The sequence below is a fragment of the Anguilla anguilla genome, chromosome 1 (assembly GCF_013347855.1).
Source record: "Anguilla anguilla isolate fAngAng1 chromosome 1, fAngAng1.pri, whole genome shotgun sequence".
Lineage (NCBI taxonomy): Eukaryota > Metazoa > Chordata > Actinopteri > Anguilliformes > Anguillidae > Anguilla > Anguilla anguilla.
Window position 1 is genome coordinate 44,628,886 of NC_049201.1, and position 15,301 is coordinate 44,644,186.

At 42.1% G+C, this 15,301-nt stretch overlaps 1 protein-coding gene across 2 annotated transcripts; it reads left to right on the forward strand.

Moving 5' to 3' along the window:
* The first annotated feature begins 101 nt into the window (after nucleotides 1–101).
* On the forward strand, nucleotides 102–13,384 carry LOC118219601 (nucleoporin SEH1). Of its 2 annotated transcripts, none has more exons than XM_035402907.1 (9): nucleotides 102–383; nucleotides 1,056–1,106; nucleotides 2,340–2,486; nucleotides 3,592–3,803; nucleotides 4,378–4,476; nucleotides 4,580–4,720; nucleotides 5,298–5,452; nucleotides 6,858–7,011; nucleotides 13,198–13,384. In XM_035402907.1, exons 1-9 carry the CDS (start codon nucleotides 273–275, stop codon nucleotides 13,367–13,369), a joined length of 1,242 nt encoding a protein of 413 aa, XP_035258798.1. In that variant the 5' UTR covers nucleotides 102–272; the 3' UTR covers nucleotides 13,370–13,384. The 2 variants fall into 2 exon arrangements, with proteins under 2 accessions (XP_035258798.1, XP_035258807.1); XM_035402916.1 differs by lacking the exon at nucleotides 13,198–13,384 and adding an exon at nucleotides 11,352–12,050.
* The last annotated feature ends 1,917 nt before the right edge of the window (nucleotides 13,385–15,301 follow it).

A 15,301-nucleotide genomic window follows, 5' to 3' on the forward strand; every position in this document is an offset into this window, starting at 1 on the left:
ACAATCTTGTCCAAGCAGTTGCGATCAAAGAATTCTGGAAAAATAATCTTCAAGTCTTGTTGCAATGTTTGAATGCCCTCTGGTGGTCATATTATATCCCAATATTGGACAACATCTAGGAGGCGCCAAATTAACAAACGTGGACGTGAATCCAGGCGCTCGCACGTCAAAAGAGAGCTAGCATTTATGTCTAATAAAAGACCAACCTGCGTGTGCCGCATCTTCTAAAATACTCGTACGGATAGGAGAAAATTATAGTATATCAAGTAAAGATGTTTGTTGCCCGGAGCATACCAGCGGATCACAAAGATCTAATTCATGATGTTTCCTACGATTTTCACGGCAGGAGAATGGCGACTTGTTCTAGCGACCAAAGTGTAAAGGTAAGTACAGTAAGTCTCATGTCGCAATTGCGCGGTACGTGACATTCATAAGTGTGTCTGGAGTAATATGATTTTTCACAGTAAACCAAGGGAAAGCATTACTAGTCGCTTGCTGACGATGTAGTCATTAATGTAAACAAAGTAAAGCTGCTGAACCAAGGCCTGTGATCTCGCTAACGTTACGGCTGCTCAAGAAAGCAACACAACAGACTGGGTTTTGAAATTGAGTTAGCTAAAAATGGTTAAGCATTATGAAAGTATTTTATCCATACTGGAATTATTCTGATTCTATTTTTCTTGTTTTTGAAATGACCTAATCGGAATGTTTAAAATCGAGTAGGTACTGTCGGGAAGGTTGGTCTATCAATTGCCCCATACAACATGAGAGGAAAAGGAAGCTTATTAAAAAAACATTAGACCTTTGTCAGAACAAATGTGCAATAAGTATGACTAAAGTAGACGTTACATTAAGTGCAGACATTAAACATGTGTAATTCCTATTAGCAGCTCGTTACAATGCAACAATTGCATTTGTGGTTGGAAGCACAACCACCCTAAAGAGGAAAGGGGGCCAGGAATGATTTGAGTACTGCTGCCGTGGTGACTGAATCGGTGGCTTGTCGTGGCTATGGTAAGAAAAGTTATTACAGTTGGCCTTTGCTTGTCCTTCAGGTTTGGGATAAAAGTGAGAGTGGAGAGTGGCATTGTACAGCTAGCTGGAAGGTATGTTATCCCAACGCACCTACATTTAATGCATTCTTAACCATGTCACTTCCACTTTTGTTTTGAAAATACACCTCTGTATATAATGATATCTTCAAAAGGGCACATTCATTCTCAATATTTTTTTTGGTGAGTGGGTTGTAAGGAAAATATTGTATTAACAAAAATACCCACAACATGGAGTCAATTTGGTATTATTATCCATTTATGTTGTGCTAGATTTCAATCTGTTATGCCAGTCTATCCAGTACCAGTAATCTCAAGGTGATGGTTTAAAGACATTCCCCCACACATCAGCACCTTTAACTCATCTCAAACCAAAATGACATCTTTCTGGCCAGTCACCTTGAGATTTCCATATTCAAATCTGATGGTGAGTGGTGCAACTGAGTTGAAGGATCAAAAGACATCTGGTCAGGGTAATATGTAAATTGGCTCCAGGGGACAATGGGGCCTGTTGGACAAGGATGTGTACAGTAGCAGCCTATGGTGTAAATAGCATGAGAGTGGACTAGCGTGTGGACAGAAGTATATTTGTGTTTGATTATCTTACATCGTATACCCTGTCCCTTCATATTCACTGACATCTTTGGAAGCTGTCCAAAACATTTTGTCTTAAACATTAATTGGACAGTGTCACACAATTATTCAACTGGTACATTCTGGCACACTGAAATATGTGTATATATCTCTATCATTTGTACAGTACACATTGTTACAGACTTACTTTTTGCTTCACGCACATATTTTTTTTTCCTGTGCACTGTATTAAAAACTAAAAGCAATTTTAGTCTATTTAAATTTCTTGTTGCCTTGGCTGCTAAAGCTAATGTCATTTAGGAGAAATTGCAGACATTCCAGCTCAACTCTTCTGTCAAAATTTTAATCAGTGCTTTATGCAGTCAGGAACTCCCGCCTACTTGTTTAATCAAGGGGGAAACAACTGAAGGTCATACAACAGTAATCTTCACCATCTTCACTCAGGGCCAAAAAAAAGCACCCTGGTAGTCCCCTTGGCTTTAATCTGTTCCAGATTGGTAGCTAGCAACAAAAAAATGAGAGTTTTGCATTTTAAAAAATTCACTGTAAAACTTGCCGGGCATTCAGCCTAAGGTGTAAGGTGGTCAAGCAGTCAGGCGGTGTTGGACTGTTCAGAAAGGCCCTGAACGTGGGACCCAGCGGTTAGCGAGCGCTCGGCAACGTGACTGATGGAGCAGTGCACTCTCTCTGCAGACTCACAGTGGGTCAGTCTGGCGCGTGACCTGGGCTCACCCGGAGTTCGGGCAGGTGCTGGCCTCCTGCTCCTTCGACCGGACTGCTGCCGTGTGGGAGGAGATCGTGGGGGAGTCCAACAACAAGCAGCGTGGGCAGAGCCACTGGGTGAGAACCTCTGATGTCATCATTACTGCCGTACCAGTCAGTCAGGCAGTCAATCAATCAAGCAATCAATCAATCAACTAACTAGTCAATGTGTGGGTAGCAGTTCTTTAAAGATGAACAACAAATATATGAAATATATGTCTGGCATGTTGATAACCAGGCCACAGTAGTGGACAGCACCCATTCTGTTTCTTGTGATTGGGAAAACCGTTACAAAACTCTAGGTGAAGGCCCATCTGCATTAAACAATTTAAGGTCCAGCATCAGTGGCCACATAAGCCACATACCACTCTGTGGTATGCTCTGAGAACCAGGAGAGAATCATGGCTCATAAACCAGAGGTTGAAGGGTGTTAGGAATGTGTGGCTCTGGGATGATTTTTTAACTGTCTTTATGAATGGAAACATCCAGATTGAAGGCTTTACATGTCAGGTCTCCTTTTCCAAATGATCCTGACCTTGGTGGATCAGGTCAGAGAATGCTTGGCAAGTTTGGCATCTATGGTTATCTATGGCTTATCCAAAGCGCTTTACAATTGATGCCTCTCATTCGCCAGAGCAGTTAGGGGTTAGGGGTTAGGTGTCTTGCTCAAGGACACTTCGACATGCCCAGGGCGGGGTTTGAACCGGCAACCCTCCGACTGCCAGACAATCGCCCCTTATCTACAAAAGCTGCACTGAACAGCTGTGCCTTCGAGCCTTCTACGTACAATTTAGGCATGACTTATTCTGGAGGACATATTCTTAAATTGCTCAGTGTTTTTAAAAGAAGCTGGAGTTAAGACAGACAGTCTTGTGCCTCGACTCTTCACTCGTGGGGGGAAGGTAAAAACATCCCTGCAGATCCTTGGGAATTAAAGAGTTGTGAACTAGAAGATAATCCTATTGAAAGAAGAATTTTGTCCTGAGTATTTGTGAAAAATAGATTCTCCTTCTAAAATTTCCAATCGACAGGACTTTTACTGTTGAATGAAGGTTTACGGTATTTGATATAGATCCTGGTCAGGTTTTTTTTTGTCACCCCCACACAGTTGCGCTGCACTATAATTGACTGTTTTGTTAAATTTGATTGTGTGTTTTTTTTTTCCCCGGACCGCCCTCGCCAGATCAAGAGGACGACGCTGGTGGACAGCCGGACATCGGTGACGGACGTGAAGTTCGCCCCGAAGCACATGGGCCTGATGCTGACCACGTGCTCGGCCGACGGGGTGGTGCGGATCTACGAGGCGCCCGACGTGATGAACCTGAGCCAGTGGTCCCTGCAGCACGAGATCTCCTGCAAGCTCAGCTGCAGCTGCATCTCCTGGAACCCCTCCAGGTACCGCCCCCCTCCCTCTGACCCCGCCTCTCCCAGCGACCCCTCCCGCTCGCGCCCAATGAGACTGAGTGCTTTCGGGCCCAGGCGCGGCCCCGCCCCTGCAGTGCAGGGCTAGCTTGAGTTCTGATGGTCAGCGTGACCCTGCTCATAAATGGAGAATTGACTTCACTGTTTCTGTTTCTTTCGATTTTGGTTTCCTCAGTTCGAGTTGATTGGGTGCGGTCGGACAATCGGACCAGGTTAGCCGTGGGATAATTGGCTGGAAAGATAGCGGGGCCTCTCTTGGGTGTGAGTCTAGCACCCAGATGTTACATTCTTAGCAGTGCACAGTTTGCAACAGGAAGTTATTTTAAACGTAAAGCTGTCTATCCGTGCTGACCTCTAACAATAAGGGCCATGTTCAGACCAAGAGCTTTGGGCTTAGTAGAATGCAGCTTCTCCTTTGAGGAGGATATAAAAGAAAATGTCCCTGATAATATTGTTCATTCCAGAAGATTCAGCATGTTAAGGGGCATGTTAGACTTGTAGGGAATTTAGTAGTAGATGTTTTCAAAATTTGCGTTGTGTTGCTTAGCTCCCGAGCCCACCCCCCAATGATCGCAGTGGGCAGCGACGACAGCAACGTAACGTACGGCGGGAAGGTTCAAATCTACGAGTACAACGAAAACACAAGGTGGGTACTAGCGCTCCCCGTCGGCTCACTTTGGCGTCTGTACGGCGCGTCTGTCTGGTGCGTGTGGACGGGTCCTCTGAAACGCAGTGACTTTCTCCCCCAGGAAGTACGCCAAGGCGGAGACGCTGATGACCGTCACGGATCCCGTGCACGACATCGCCTTCGCGCCGAATCTGGGGCGGTCCTTCCACGTGCTCGCCATAGCGACCAAAGACGTCCGCATCTTCAAACTGCTGCCTCTGCGGTGAGCGGATCAGCACAGTTCTGAGCGTGTGCAAAAAAATTGCATTAGTTGCTGTAGGAACCCTATAGACATGATCCCAGAGATCTTCCTAATCCTTCCTCTCCTGCTATGCCAAGATGAGGTTGTTATAGCAGATCGGCTCTGTGGAATTAAGCATATTTCTAGTGAATTTCCGTGATTCAGTCCCATTTCAGGGATGGAAATGGCACTCCAAATGCATTGCGGCTTTAGTTATGACAGCTTTTACTACAGGGGTGGGCAATTTCGGGTTCCACCATTTACCCTGGCTAAATGAGGTAATTGGCTATGTACACCGACACTGGTTCACCTGTAGATTAGATCACAGTAAAACTTTTCATATAGGGACTCATGAACAGTCTTCAGTTGCCATTCATGCACTTTGAAAAAAATTGTAGCTAAAATGTCAGATGTTAGGGCTTATTACGTAATCAGGCCAAAAGTAGATATGGCCCTTGTTGCTCACCTGGTTTTGGTAGACGCTTCTCAGGCTAACCTCCTAATTAAGGCTAGCTCTGCCATCATAACGGTTTTTGCCCTGGTGACTGTGTCCTGGCAGGAGGGAGACCAGCTCCACTGGACCCACCAAGTTCGAGGTGCAGCTCGTGGCGCAGTTCGACAACCACAACTCCCAGGTGTGGCGCGTGAGCTGGAACATCACCAGCACCCTGCTGGCGTCCTCCGGGGACGACGGCTGCGTGCGCCTCTGGAAAGGTGAGGAGGCCCGGGCGTGGTCGACTGCAGAGGTTGTCCGCTGACCTCACACCACCAAACGCATTTCCGTCATACAGGAGCCCCCAGAATGTTTGTATGGGGGGGGTGTCTCGCGGCGTAGCCCTGTCCACGCACACTGTCCATTCTGAGCTGCGATGTCGGCGGTTCGAGTCTGACCCCGAGACCTTTGTCTCATGTCCCTCCCTCTCTCTCGCTCCCCATTCTTCCTCTCTCTACACTGTCCTGTCCAGTAAAGCTGAAATGGCCATAAAATATAGATATATATTCTGATTGTTTGTATACAGTGGTTGATTTACATGGGATGGCTGCAAACTATATAAAAATGACCCTTGATTCAATAGCAGCGTGTGTGTACAACTCCACTCAGACCTAGAAATCAAAGCGTGGGGCATTTAGTAGAATGTAATAGCTATAAGTCCATATATCCACAAGCGGTACATATAGTACATCTCTTATGGATCTAGCACTTCATGTCTGTGTTGACGGATTTATTAGACAAAGCAATTGGGGAAATGTTTGTATAAGAGGGGCAACTAGTTCCTCTGATATTTAAACTATTTTTGACCAATACTCTAGTTAAGGTTCCCTGAGTAATATTCTATTTGTCTTCCAGTTCCCATGCAGTATTTAATTGCTTGAGGCAGTCAAGAATATTTCCCTCTTATCCTGCATAGTTAGCATGACCTGGTGTGGCATTTTAGAAGAGACTGGTGGTGCAGTGTTTACTGTGCAGTGCAGGACACTGGCATTAATAAAGCTACTTTACTGGATTATATTTTACTGATGCTCATAAATGCGGAATAGCTGAGCCAAATCCCTGCAGGCCGGTACATCTGCAAATGAAAAGGCAGTCTAGCTACAAAACAGGAAGTGCATCGCACACACAGACAGATGCTACCTTGGATCTGGAAAAAAGTGGCCAAGTATGGTGCTATAAATCCATTTTTATGGAAATGGTTTAAAAATATACACCATATGTCTGGTTTGAGACCAAAACCACCAGATTTGTTCAAGCATAGTTTTCTAAAAAATATTTGCTTGGGTAATTGTTTTTAGTAAACGAAAGTTTTTATAACGTGGTGCTTTTGTCAGTTAACATTTTGAGAATGGCAACATATATAGGGCGAATGTTGGGCGAATGAAGTGCTCTTTGTGTGACTTCCCTTCAGATCTTATACACCAGATACTGAAACCTTTAAGACCCCATCTCAGATATTAAGAAAATGTTCATTCCGGAATGTTCTCACTACAGCATGTGGTTGCAGTTTTTATCTGGGAAGATCTGCAGTAAGGGTACCGTGAAATTGGTTTACACCAACGACAGGCTGTGTCGACAGTGTTCAAAAAGCTCAATGCACGTCTGTTTGTTTTTTTTCCTTGCCAGCAAACTACATGGACAATTGGAAGTGCACGGGGATCCTCAAGGGGGACGGTAGCCCGGTCAACGGGTCGTCCGGGCAACCCGGCGTCCTGAACGCCGCGGCGGGGTCGGCGGCTCAGGGCTCTCAGAACGCCCTGAACGGAGCGCCGGCGGGAAGGTAGGTGTGGCGCTCGGAGGCCGGCCCGTCCGCCCAGCCCACGCCTCAGGCCGGGGCTGAAGACTGACACACCGCTTTGCGCAGGTGACCTACGCGCTGATCTCCGGGGGCCTACGCGCTGATCTCTGGGGGCCTACTCACAACATCGCGCATGTGCAAAGAGCTTGGCGTCTAGCAGGAGTCGCTAGTTCTGAGGATTTTTGTTTGTTTGTTAGTGGTTATATAAAACCAGGAGCATTTATGTTTTTCAGTAAGGCATGCTGAAGACAAGAATGTTGAAAACACATAAAAATGACCAAACATTTAAATGTATGGCTTTTAAGCATTTAAACTGTATTCTTTGCATTTAGTTGGTAAGTTCCATGTGAAAATAATGGTATTTGTGCTATGTTCGGCACAGTACCACTGTCAGCTGTATATTCCCTGTTAAAGGATAGTTCACATTTTTTACACCCAGGTCTGCTGAGCTACTCACCACTGACTCACCATTTCTACACCAGCAACTCCAGGCAGGAGGGTTTTGAACCCAACATGTCCCAAATTTATCACATAATTTGTGTTGAGTAGCTCAGTGGACCTGGGTCTCAAAAATGTGAACTATTCCTTAAAAATGCAGTTATATGCACCGCAGCTAGATCTAGGTCTGATGTAGCTTTATTAAAATAGAACTATTCAGATTTTATTCCGTACTGAATAAAAAAAATTCTTACTTTTAACAACATTAAAAGTAAAGTTTTTTTGGTTTAACAAACAGTAGACCACTATTGAAACCATGAAAGAGTAACTGAAAGGGATATCGTCTTAGCAACCGACCAGCATGATCCAGGGTCTGAAGAAAGGGGCATATTGTACTGTACAGTAAAAAATAGTTACCTTGCTTGCACTACAGTACAGACCTCCAGCCTTCCCTCCTGAAAGCTGAAATAAATGAAAGAACACCCTTGGGGAGATTGCAAGACCAGTGCAGCCCACTTCTAAGTATAGGATATGGAAATAACCCAGAGCTAGCAATGAAGAACCATAGGGCAGAATACTTTCTATTCATGCTATAATAAAAGCATTTCCGGGAATGATTTTCAGCCCAGTCAAAATGTATACATATATTCATACATTTTCAGTATTTACAAGGTATTGATATTGTGTTATATTTGGTTTATTTTTTGTATAACATTTAAGTCGATCATGCAAGACTATTTAGTTTGATACCTGAGTATCTTTGCTATGAGATTGTGAACAAATGGCAAATGAATCTGTTCACTAGTTTTGAAGGTTCAGTCAGTAAGCAGCTATATTTTTAGCCTGACGTTTAACCACTGCAGAAGCATAACTTTCACTGAGAAATTGAGCTGGAACTAAGAGGAGCAGTACGTTTCAGCAGAGAGGGCAGTGCCATCGTGTGGCGGATATGTTTTTCTGAGGTTGATGCAGCATAGCATTGCGCTTTGTGTGCTAGAAATTCACATTCCTAAGAAAAGAACGTAAGGTTGGTTCACTGTACTGTAGTGCAACTACCATATTTAGTTAAAATGTGCTAAATATGAGGATGGGTTTGATCGCTGCGTTGATAAAACATCTGTAATATATGTTTACATTTTCTTCACACCATTTATTTCAGTGCACTCCTCTCCTAATATATCGCTCAAGAAAAGAAAAATAATGGGGTAGTATTCTTACAAGTGGGTCGCGCAGTATCTTGAAAATAAGTTGTGTTTAAAAGAAGAGTTAGATTTAGAAGTTCAGGTAAAATTGACACTGTTCTAGTAAATTGTGTTTAGAATCATTTAAATGTTGAATTGATCAATACTGAATGCACCTACTGTGTTCGGTAGGAAAGCGAATCCATGCCATGCTTTTTATGTATGAATGTGTTTAATTATGTTGAAAAACTTTTGAATACTTGAAAAATGTAAAGATCTTTATGCATCTAGCAAAATAACCTTTTGAAAGCAATCATGGAAGACTGGTGTATATATTGTTACGATTTTTTAAAATGTTTTGTTTCATATTTCCAAACATATGCACTGTTTTGAGAATCAATATCACACTCTCTACTCCTGATATGTATATTAATGTAATCCTTGGTTATGCGTGGCCCAAATCAGAGAGTTTTTGCTTGCGCCACACGCATTCGAATTTACGCCCATTCCATCTTAACATGCCCCACTACGATCAACTGGCAGACAGATTCTTCAGCCAATTTATTCTAGACAGGACATACTGCAGTCCACACTCCTCACTTTTTACAGACTTCTTTGCATTCAGGATCTTCCCAACAAATCCACCAAAATACAAATGTCGCTGTGTATTCCACTCCCATATTTCCCCTTTTCCCAAACTCCATGTGTTAGTATTGAAATCCGAAGAAAAGTATAATGGCTGAATGACTGAAAAAATTACCAAATGAAAAATTTGTGGGAACATTTGTTTAGCTGTGCAGTTGCATAGTTCCAGATCCTTAGCATTGGCTTTAGCAGCATCCTGCTGGCCCACACATGACAAAATGTGTGCACTTATTAAAAATACATTTATAAACCCTCATATCAAGTGTGACTTTTAAGTCAGTTATGCCTTTGCTTTTTCCTTTTGACCCTTGTCGAAACCACATTGAGTGATTTAAGTTGAATATTTTTCTCCAGGGATAGATATCTCCATTGGATTATAGCACTGAGGGCCAAGCTACTTTAAGGCACAGAGTATGTTTGCAGTTGCTGATTAAAGGTCGCCAAACTCTTTGCACTGTGAAAGAACTGCTGATGCAGAATGTGTTAATGCTAATTAACAGAAGTGGAGTCTGTCTAATGTACCAAGCTATCGCCCTTTTGCTTATCCCATGGGCAGGAGCAGGCCTGTTATCCTCAGGCAGGGCTATACTTTAAATTGGCTTGAATTTAATCACTGCTATGGTTACCAAGGTGATAGGTTTGGTGCTTTTTTCACTTTGTCAGACGCTTCATGAGTATGTTAACCAATCAGAGATTAACATGCTGAAAATAACTCTTCCTTCGCGCCTGTTATGCTGTTGACCAGCTATGATGCATATTCCTGCTCATATCCAGGATAAGATGGGTGAAGCTTCATTACTGTGGAAGAGGCTTATGACTGACTTATTGTTTTGCAATAGTCGTTTTACCCCTGTTGAATGTGTACGTCATACCATCCATAATACCCAGGCTAAAAGCTTAGTTTTCCTGGTAGCATTTGAGCATCCATGACTTTGGAACAGTTCCTGAATCTCCTGCTGGTAAAGGCTTTTGTAATGAGTGCGTGCTCAGTTGCACAATCTACACATCACTAGTTTGAATCTGAGTACTGCCAGATATAGCATAGTGCTGATGTGAGAACACATAACACAATTGGCAAATCTAAAATGAAGAAAAGTTCTCCTTCTCCCAAAGGATTTTTGGACTAAAATCCTTTGTGTTTTAAATGTAGTTATAATCATTGCTGTACAATGAGCCATAGCATTATTATGACCAACATGAACTATGGATGGTGTGTGTAATGCTCTGAAAAGCAGGGTTAATGTGCTTTGTTGATGATTAATATTTCTGAATGCTAAATGGAGACATTCCTTCAAACTGCCACTAAGTATTGTCGCTTTTACCCATCAACTGTGCATGGAACTGCGGTAACCTTTTCAAATGGACAATCATTCAATCAACTTTAAACAGTAAAAAAAGCCTTTTAACATAATGAGTGTCTGGAATGCTCAAAGCATGTGTAATGTACAGTATATGGAAGGAATTGTATTGATATTCTGTTGTCATGGTACATTGGTGACTGCAAGTTAAGATTTTTGCGATTAAGCTGTGTCTTTGTATTTGTTTTGGGTTGGATCTGCACATCATAATTCCGGATGTGAATGAAAATACATTCCCCCCAAAAAGCTGATGGGTTGCATGAATATCAAATGAGAGATGTGCAAACATTTATTTATTAAAATACATGACGGTGAAAAAACCTTAAATGCAGGAATGTTTTTGTCTTTCTGGCATTCCTCCAACACAGACAAAAACAAAAAGCTGTTTTACCTATTTTCAGTGAGTGTCGTTTTTTTCTGGGTTTTTGCGTAGAGCCTTGATTTGAGGTGAGTCAAACTAATCATTCTTTGTACCTTTTTACTTTGGCAAGATTTTTTCAGTTTAAAATTTTTATTTAATTAATTTTTTTTTTTTTTTTACATACATTTAAGAATGTGCACCAGTCTCAACAAAGCCTTTTTTCTGTTCAAAATATATGATCAACCCAATGAGTGAATGTCCTCTTTGACAGAAAGCTCTTTGTGGTGCAGAGCTAATTGGAGTAATTTGCTGTTTTTGCTGATTGTGGCACACTCACAGGACTGGGAGGAGAACTCCCTTTTCCCCTCCCCAACGCCGAATGACCTATCCAAAGGCACACCGTCAGCCCGCATACTACTAAACTCAGAAACCCCCACTGGCTGTTCCGTCTCTGTTTGTCTCCCAAGTTTTGCTTTTGACATGGTCACATGGTCTGGAAACCGTTATGGAAAAGTTCCATCACATGATGGATGACACAGATGTGGCTGAAAAGATTTGTTGTTTCTGTAACTGAAGATGGTGGCGTTTGTATTTCATTGGTGTTTATATTTCATACTAAAACTCTTTCAGGCTCTGGATTTTTTTTTATTCAATTTTGAATTTTCCATATTACTGTCAATTTAAAGAAGTGAAACTTTTGTTCTAGATGCAAATGTCTGGTATGTTGTGTGTACATGTTTGTTTTTTTCTGTTGCACAAAAAGCATGTGCTGCATTCTTAGTCTGCCCATCGTGTAAATTGTGTGTCTGCAATCAGACCAAGAATTGGGTAACATCAGATGCTTCGATTTCATTAACTGTTTGATGAGCTGTCCCTATGATTTATTTAGCATGAGGGGAAGAGTCTTGGATAGCAGTCTGAGGCATCAAATATTTGGTGGGTTTGAGTCTCTTAAAAAAGTTTTGTAGATTTCAAATTCATTTATATTTATACAATAAAGTTTTTTCCCCCCTCCGATTAAAATGCATTGAATCTGCAGTTTGTGTATTGAGTGTTGTGTTAGTTTTCACAGTGGAGCTGTATCAGACCTGAGCATAGAGGATTATGAAAGGAATTAAATATGTCTGATTCCTCTTGAGGCCAACTTCACCAGGGTCTGAACATTCTGTGCTTGTCTCCCATAAAGAGCACACAATCTGACTGAGTTAAAGTAACTAACGAAGGCAGCCAAATGTGGTATGTTTTAGACTAATTGGAGCAAACTAGAGTGCATCCACTATCCATGTTTGAGGCAGTATATCATGTTGTATAAGTAAATATGAAGCTTTCAGAATTTTAAAAAAATGATGATTGTGATGACCATAAGACTCACTGAGACCAAAGCTAGTTTTACATTATTGCTGTAGTGTATGCCCCTTAACCATGAGACTCATCCTTAAAGACCAGTCCCTTGCTTCTGTTGTGGATGGAAGCAACGATTGCCATTTTCAGGGAACTTCAGCATCTCAGTCCATTTGGCCATTGCTCAGTGCTCGGGCTTATGGGGGAATAATGTGGTTTGGATGTATTAATTCCTTAAATGGGGAGATTGGCAGCATGATGTACAGCAGTTGTCCCCACATTTGACAGCCCATTTAATGAGTGAATACATTTTCTATGTCCCATCTTTACTGAAAATGTGGCCTAAAACATGAATTTAACTAGATGTGAATTCTTATGGAAGTATGTAATACACCGCAAATTACTTTTTTAAATCAATCTCCCAGCCCACCACTGACTGACAGTTTGGGGACTACTGGTGTACAGAATATTCTGCTTTTTTGGGAATGTTTTTTTTTGCCATGAATTGTCTCGGTGCCTTTTGGGACTGCAAATGCAGTGACGTGCATGTTAACCATTCTGTTTGCATGCTAAAAGGAATTACTTAGTCACAAATATTAGCCAGATTTTCTGAAATCTGAAGCTGTCCCAAGTGCTTCCATGCAAAACGTGCTGTGTTTGTCTTGTTATTGCTTTTGGTCATCATTTCACCCTTTCTTTTCCTTCATTTCTCCTCTCCCACTGAAAGCGTGGAGCCTTTCCCATTCCCTTCACCTAACTCATCCTCGTAATCGCTACCTTTTCTCTTTCTGTTGTTTCTCGTCTTCCTTTTTGTCTTTGTGTGTTCCGGTCTCCGTCGTTACAGGTATTTCTTTCCCCCTCTGGACCCACCCTGGGCTGGGTCGAGGTGTGCCAACCTCCTGCCTCCTCCGTCGCTCATCGAGCAGCCCTGCGACGACGATGCCCCCAGCCCACAGCCACACCAGCTGCGGAGACGCCAGACCTTGACCCCCTTGGCAGAAAGTGAAGGGGAATAATTAGGTTCATCGTTAACATTAATTCTGGCTTCGCTCATGCAGAGCTTCTCATGTATCAGCCCTGCATTTCCCTTCAGAGTTTTCATGATTTTAATTGGTTCCTTTACTGAAAATCACCCTAATTGTTGGCTGGACCGCAACAGCGGGGCCAGCCCTACAAACGTGAATGTCTTTGAGTCACTGACTGACTGACTGAGTGTTGAAGTTACACCATTGGTTGGCCGAGTTATGAAGTTACACCATTGGTCGGCCGGATCACATGTGTTAGGTCCAGTCATATAATAGGTTTTAACCTGGTTTCTGAGTATCCACCCCCCAAATTTACATTTTTTCTGGAGTACCCAAGTCCATTAATCCTTTAAATATCATGCTGAGGTTGTCTTTGCTACCTCTGAAACATGCAGAGCTGCATGGCCCCTGCAATGAGGCCTGCACTTCCTGTGCAGCTGGCGCATTCCAACTGCTTGAGTCCAATGTGACAGAATAGTTGCTAGTCCATGATAAGTTGGCAGTACCATGTAAACTGAAACCATGCCTAGGCATTGCATTATACAGGGCTACCAGCCACAGTTGTCACTGGCACAGCTGGGATAAGATTCCTACTGCTTTAGATGGACACCAACTGACAGTGTTTTATCCCCCATAATTCTTGTGAAGGCTGCTCTTTGGTAGCTCTTCTCTTGCATGTTTTAAGTTGGAGTAGCTCCCTCAAATTAATGAGTTGTTTTCGCCATCAGATGGCAAAAGGTACGGACAATTGAATGCACCAAATTTATCTGTCTAAACTATTCCTGTTTTTGTTCTTATTATCAAGTAAAGAAATTATACCACCTAACTGCATTGCAGTTATTGTATTATTTTAAGCTGTAAGTGAAGTCTTGAATTTAGTCTGAACGTTAATTGTATATTATTTTTGAGGCCATAAGCACGTTACTTGATTATGCTCTTTGAAAGATTTAAGTATCAAGTTTTTCTATATGAGATAAATGCTAAAGTGTAGCCTGCACTTTGGATTCCAGTGATAAAATGTCTCATGTTTAAAATGCTGATATTCTGAAATGTTTTCCAGCACTGACCAGTAGCTTATTAAAAAAGGACGCGTGTCAGTAGTATTTTGTGATAATGATGTGTTGAATTACAACCTATTGAAGACAGAGCTAAAGTTTCGTACTTAACACACCAAAATACAGAGGCAAATGAATGACTATTACCGCCCCCCCCCGTCCCCCCCAGTGCAACTCAACTCAATGTTTTGCAGACTCACATGGACAAATATAAAGAATGATTCACTGACATGGTATAAGTTACTCTTCCTGAATAATCCAGAGAATATTTTTGTCTCGTGGTTCCCCTTTCCACATAACAATTTACTTTATACATTTTGGCATGCACTAAACAAGCCACGATGCAATAAGCAAAAGCATACTTTTATATATGAAAGTATAAAACATACGCAGCTATTCAGCTAAACATTACTTGTAAACCGAACCTCTTGTGGGGTGGGGTTTAAAGCAGCTGTTAAGCTTTAGCCAGATAAAACAAATGGGCTATGCTCATTTGGTCTCTCACCGAAATGGAATTGCTGAGTGTCAGGATTCTGAACGGCTATTAATTCTGTAACAAGTGTCCTACAGAATGATAAGCATGTGCATAGTTTCAGCACGCAAGACTACAGGGTGTGTGCGCGCAGCTTTCAGTGTAAAGGGCTACTTGCCAGCTTTCACTCTTGAAATATCGTTAAACTTGCATTAACTCGTGTTTCTTGATTATACATGTAATCACCACATTTACGCCAGGAGCAGTATTAACGATGTTGGTACAGTATTGGCTATTTCAAAAGTGGCTTAGTCGTATACACAAGCTACTGTAAATTGACAGAAAAAACGACCAATTAGACTACATAGACTAGACTTCTTACATTTTTGAATCCAA

Bases quoted from the DNA above. Each gene is read 5' to 3' on its own strand.
- LOC118219601 (XM_035402907.1), top strand. From the start codon at position 273: ATGTTTGTTGCCCGGAGCATACCAGCGGATCACAAAGATCTAATTCAT. The intron at 4,477-4,579 runs GTGGGTACTAGC...TTTCTCCCCCAG, and splicing joins GAGTACAACGAAAACACAAG to GAAGTACGCCAAGGCGGAGA. The intron at 7,012-13,197 runs GTAGGTGTGGCG...CCGTCGTTACAG, and splicing joins AACGGAGCGCCGGCGGGAAG to GTATTTCTTTCCCCCTCTGG.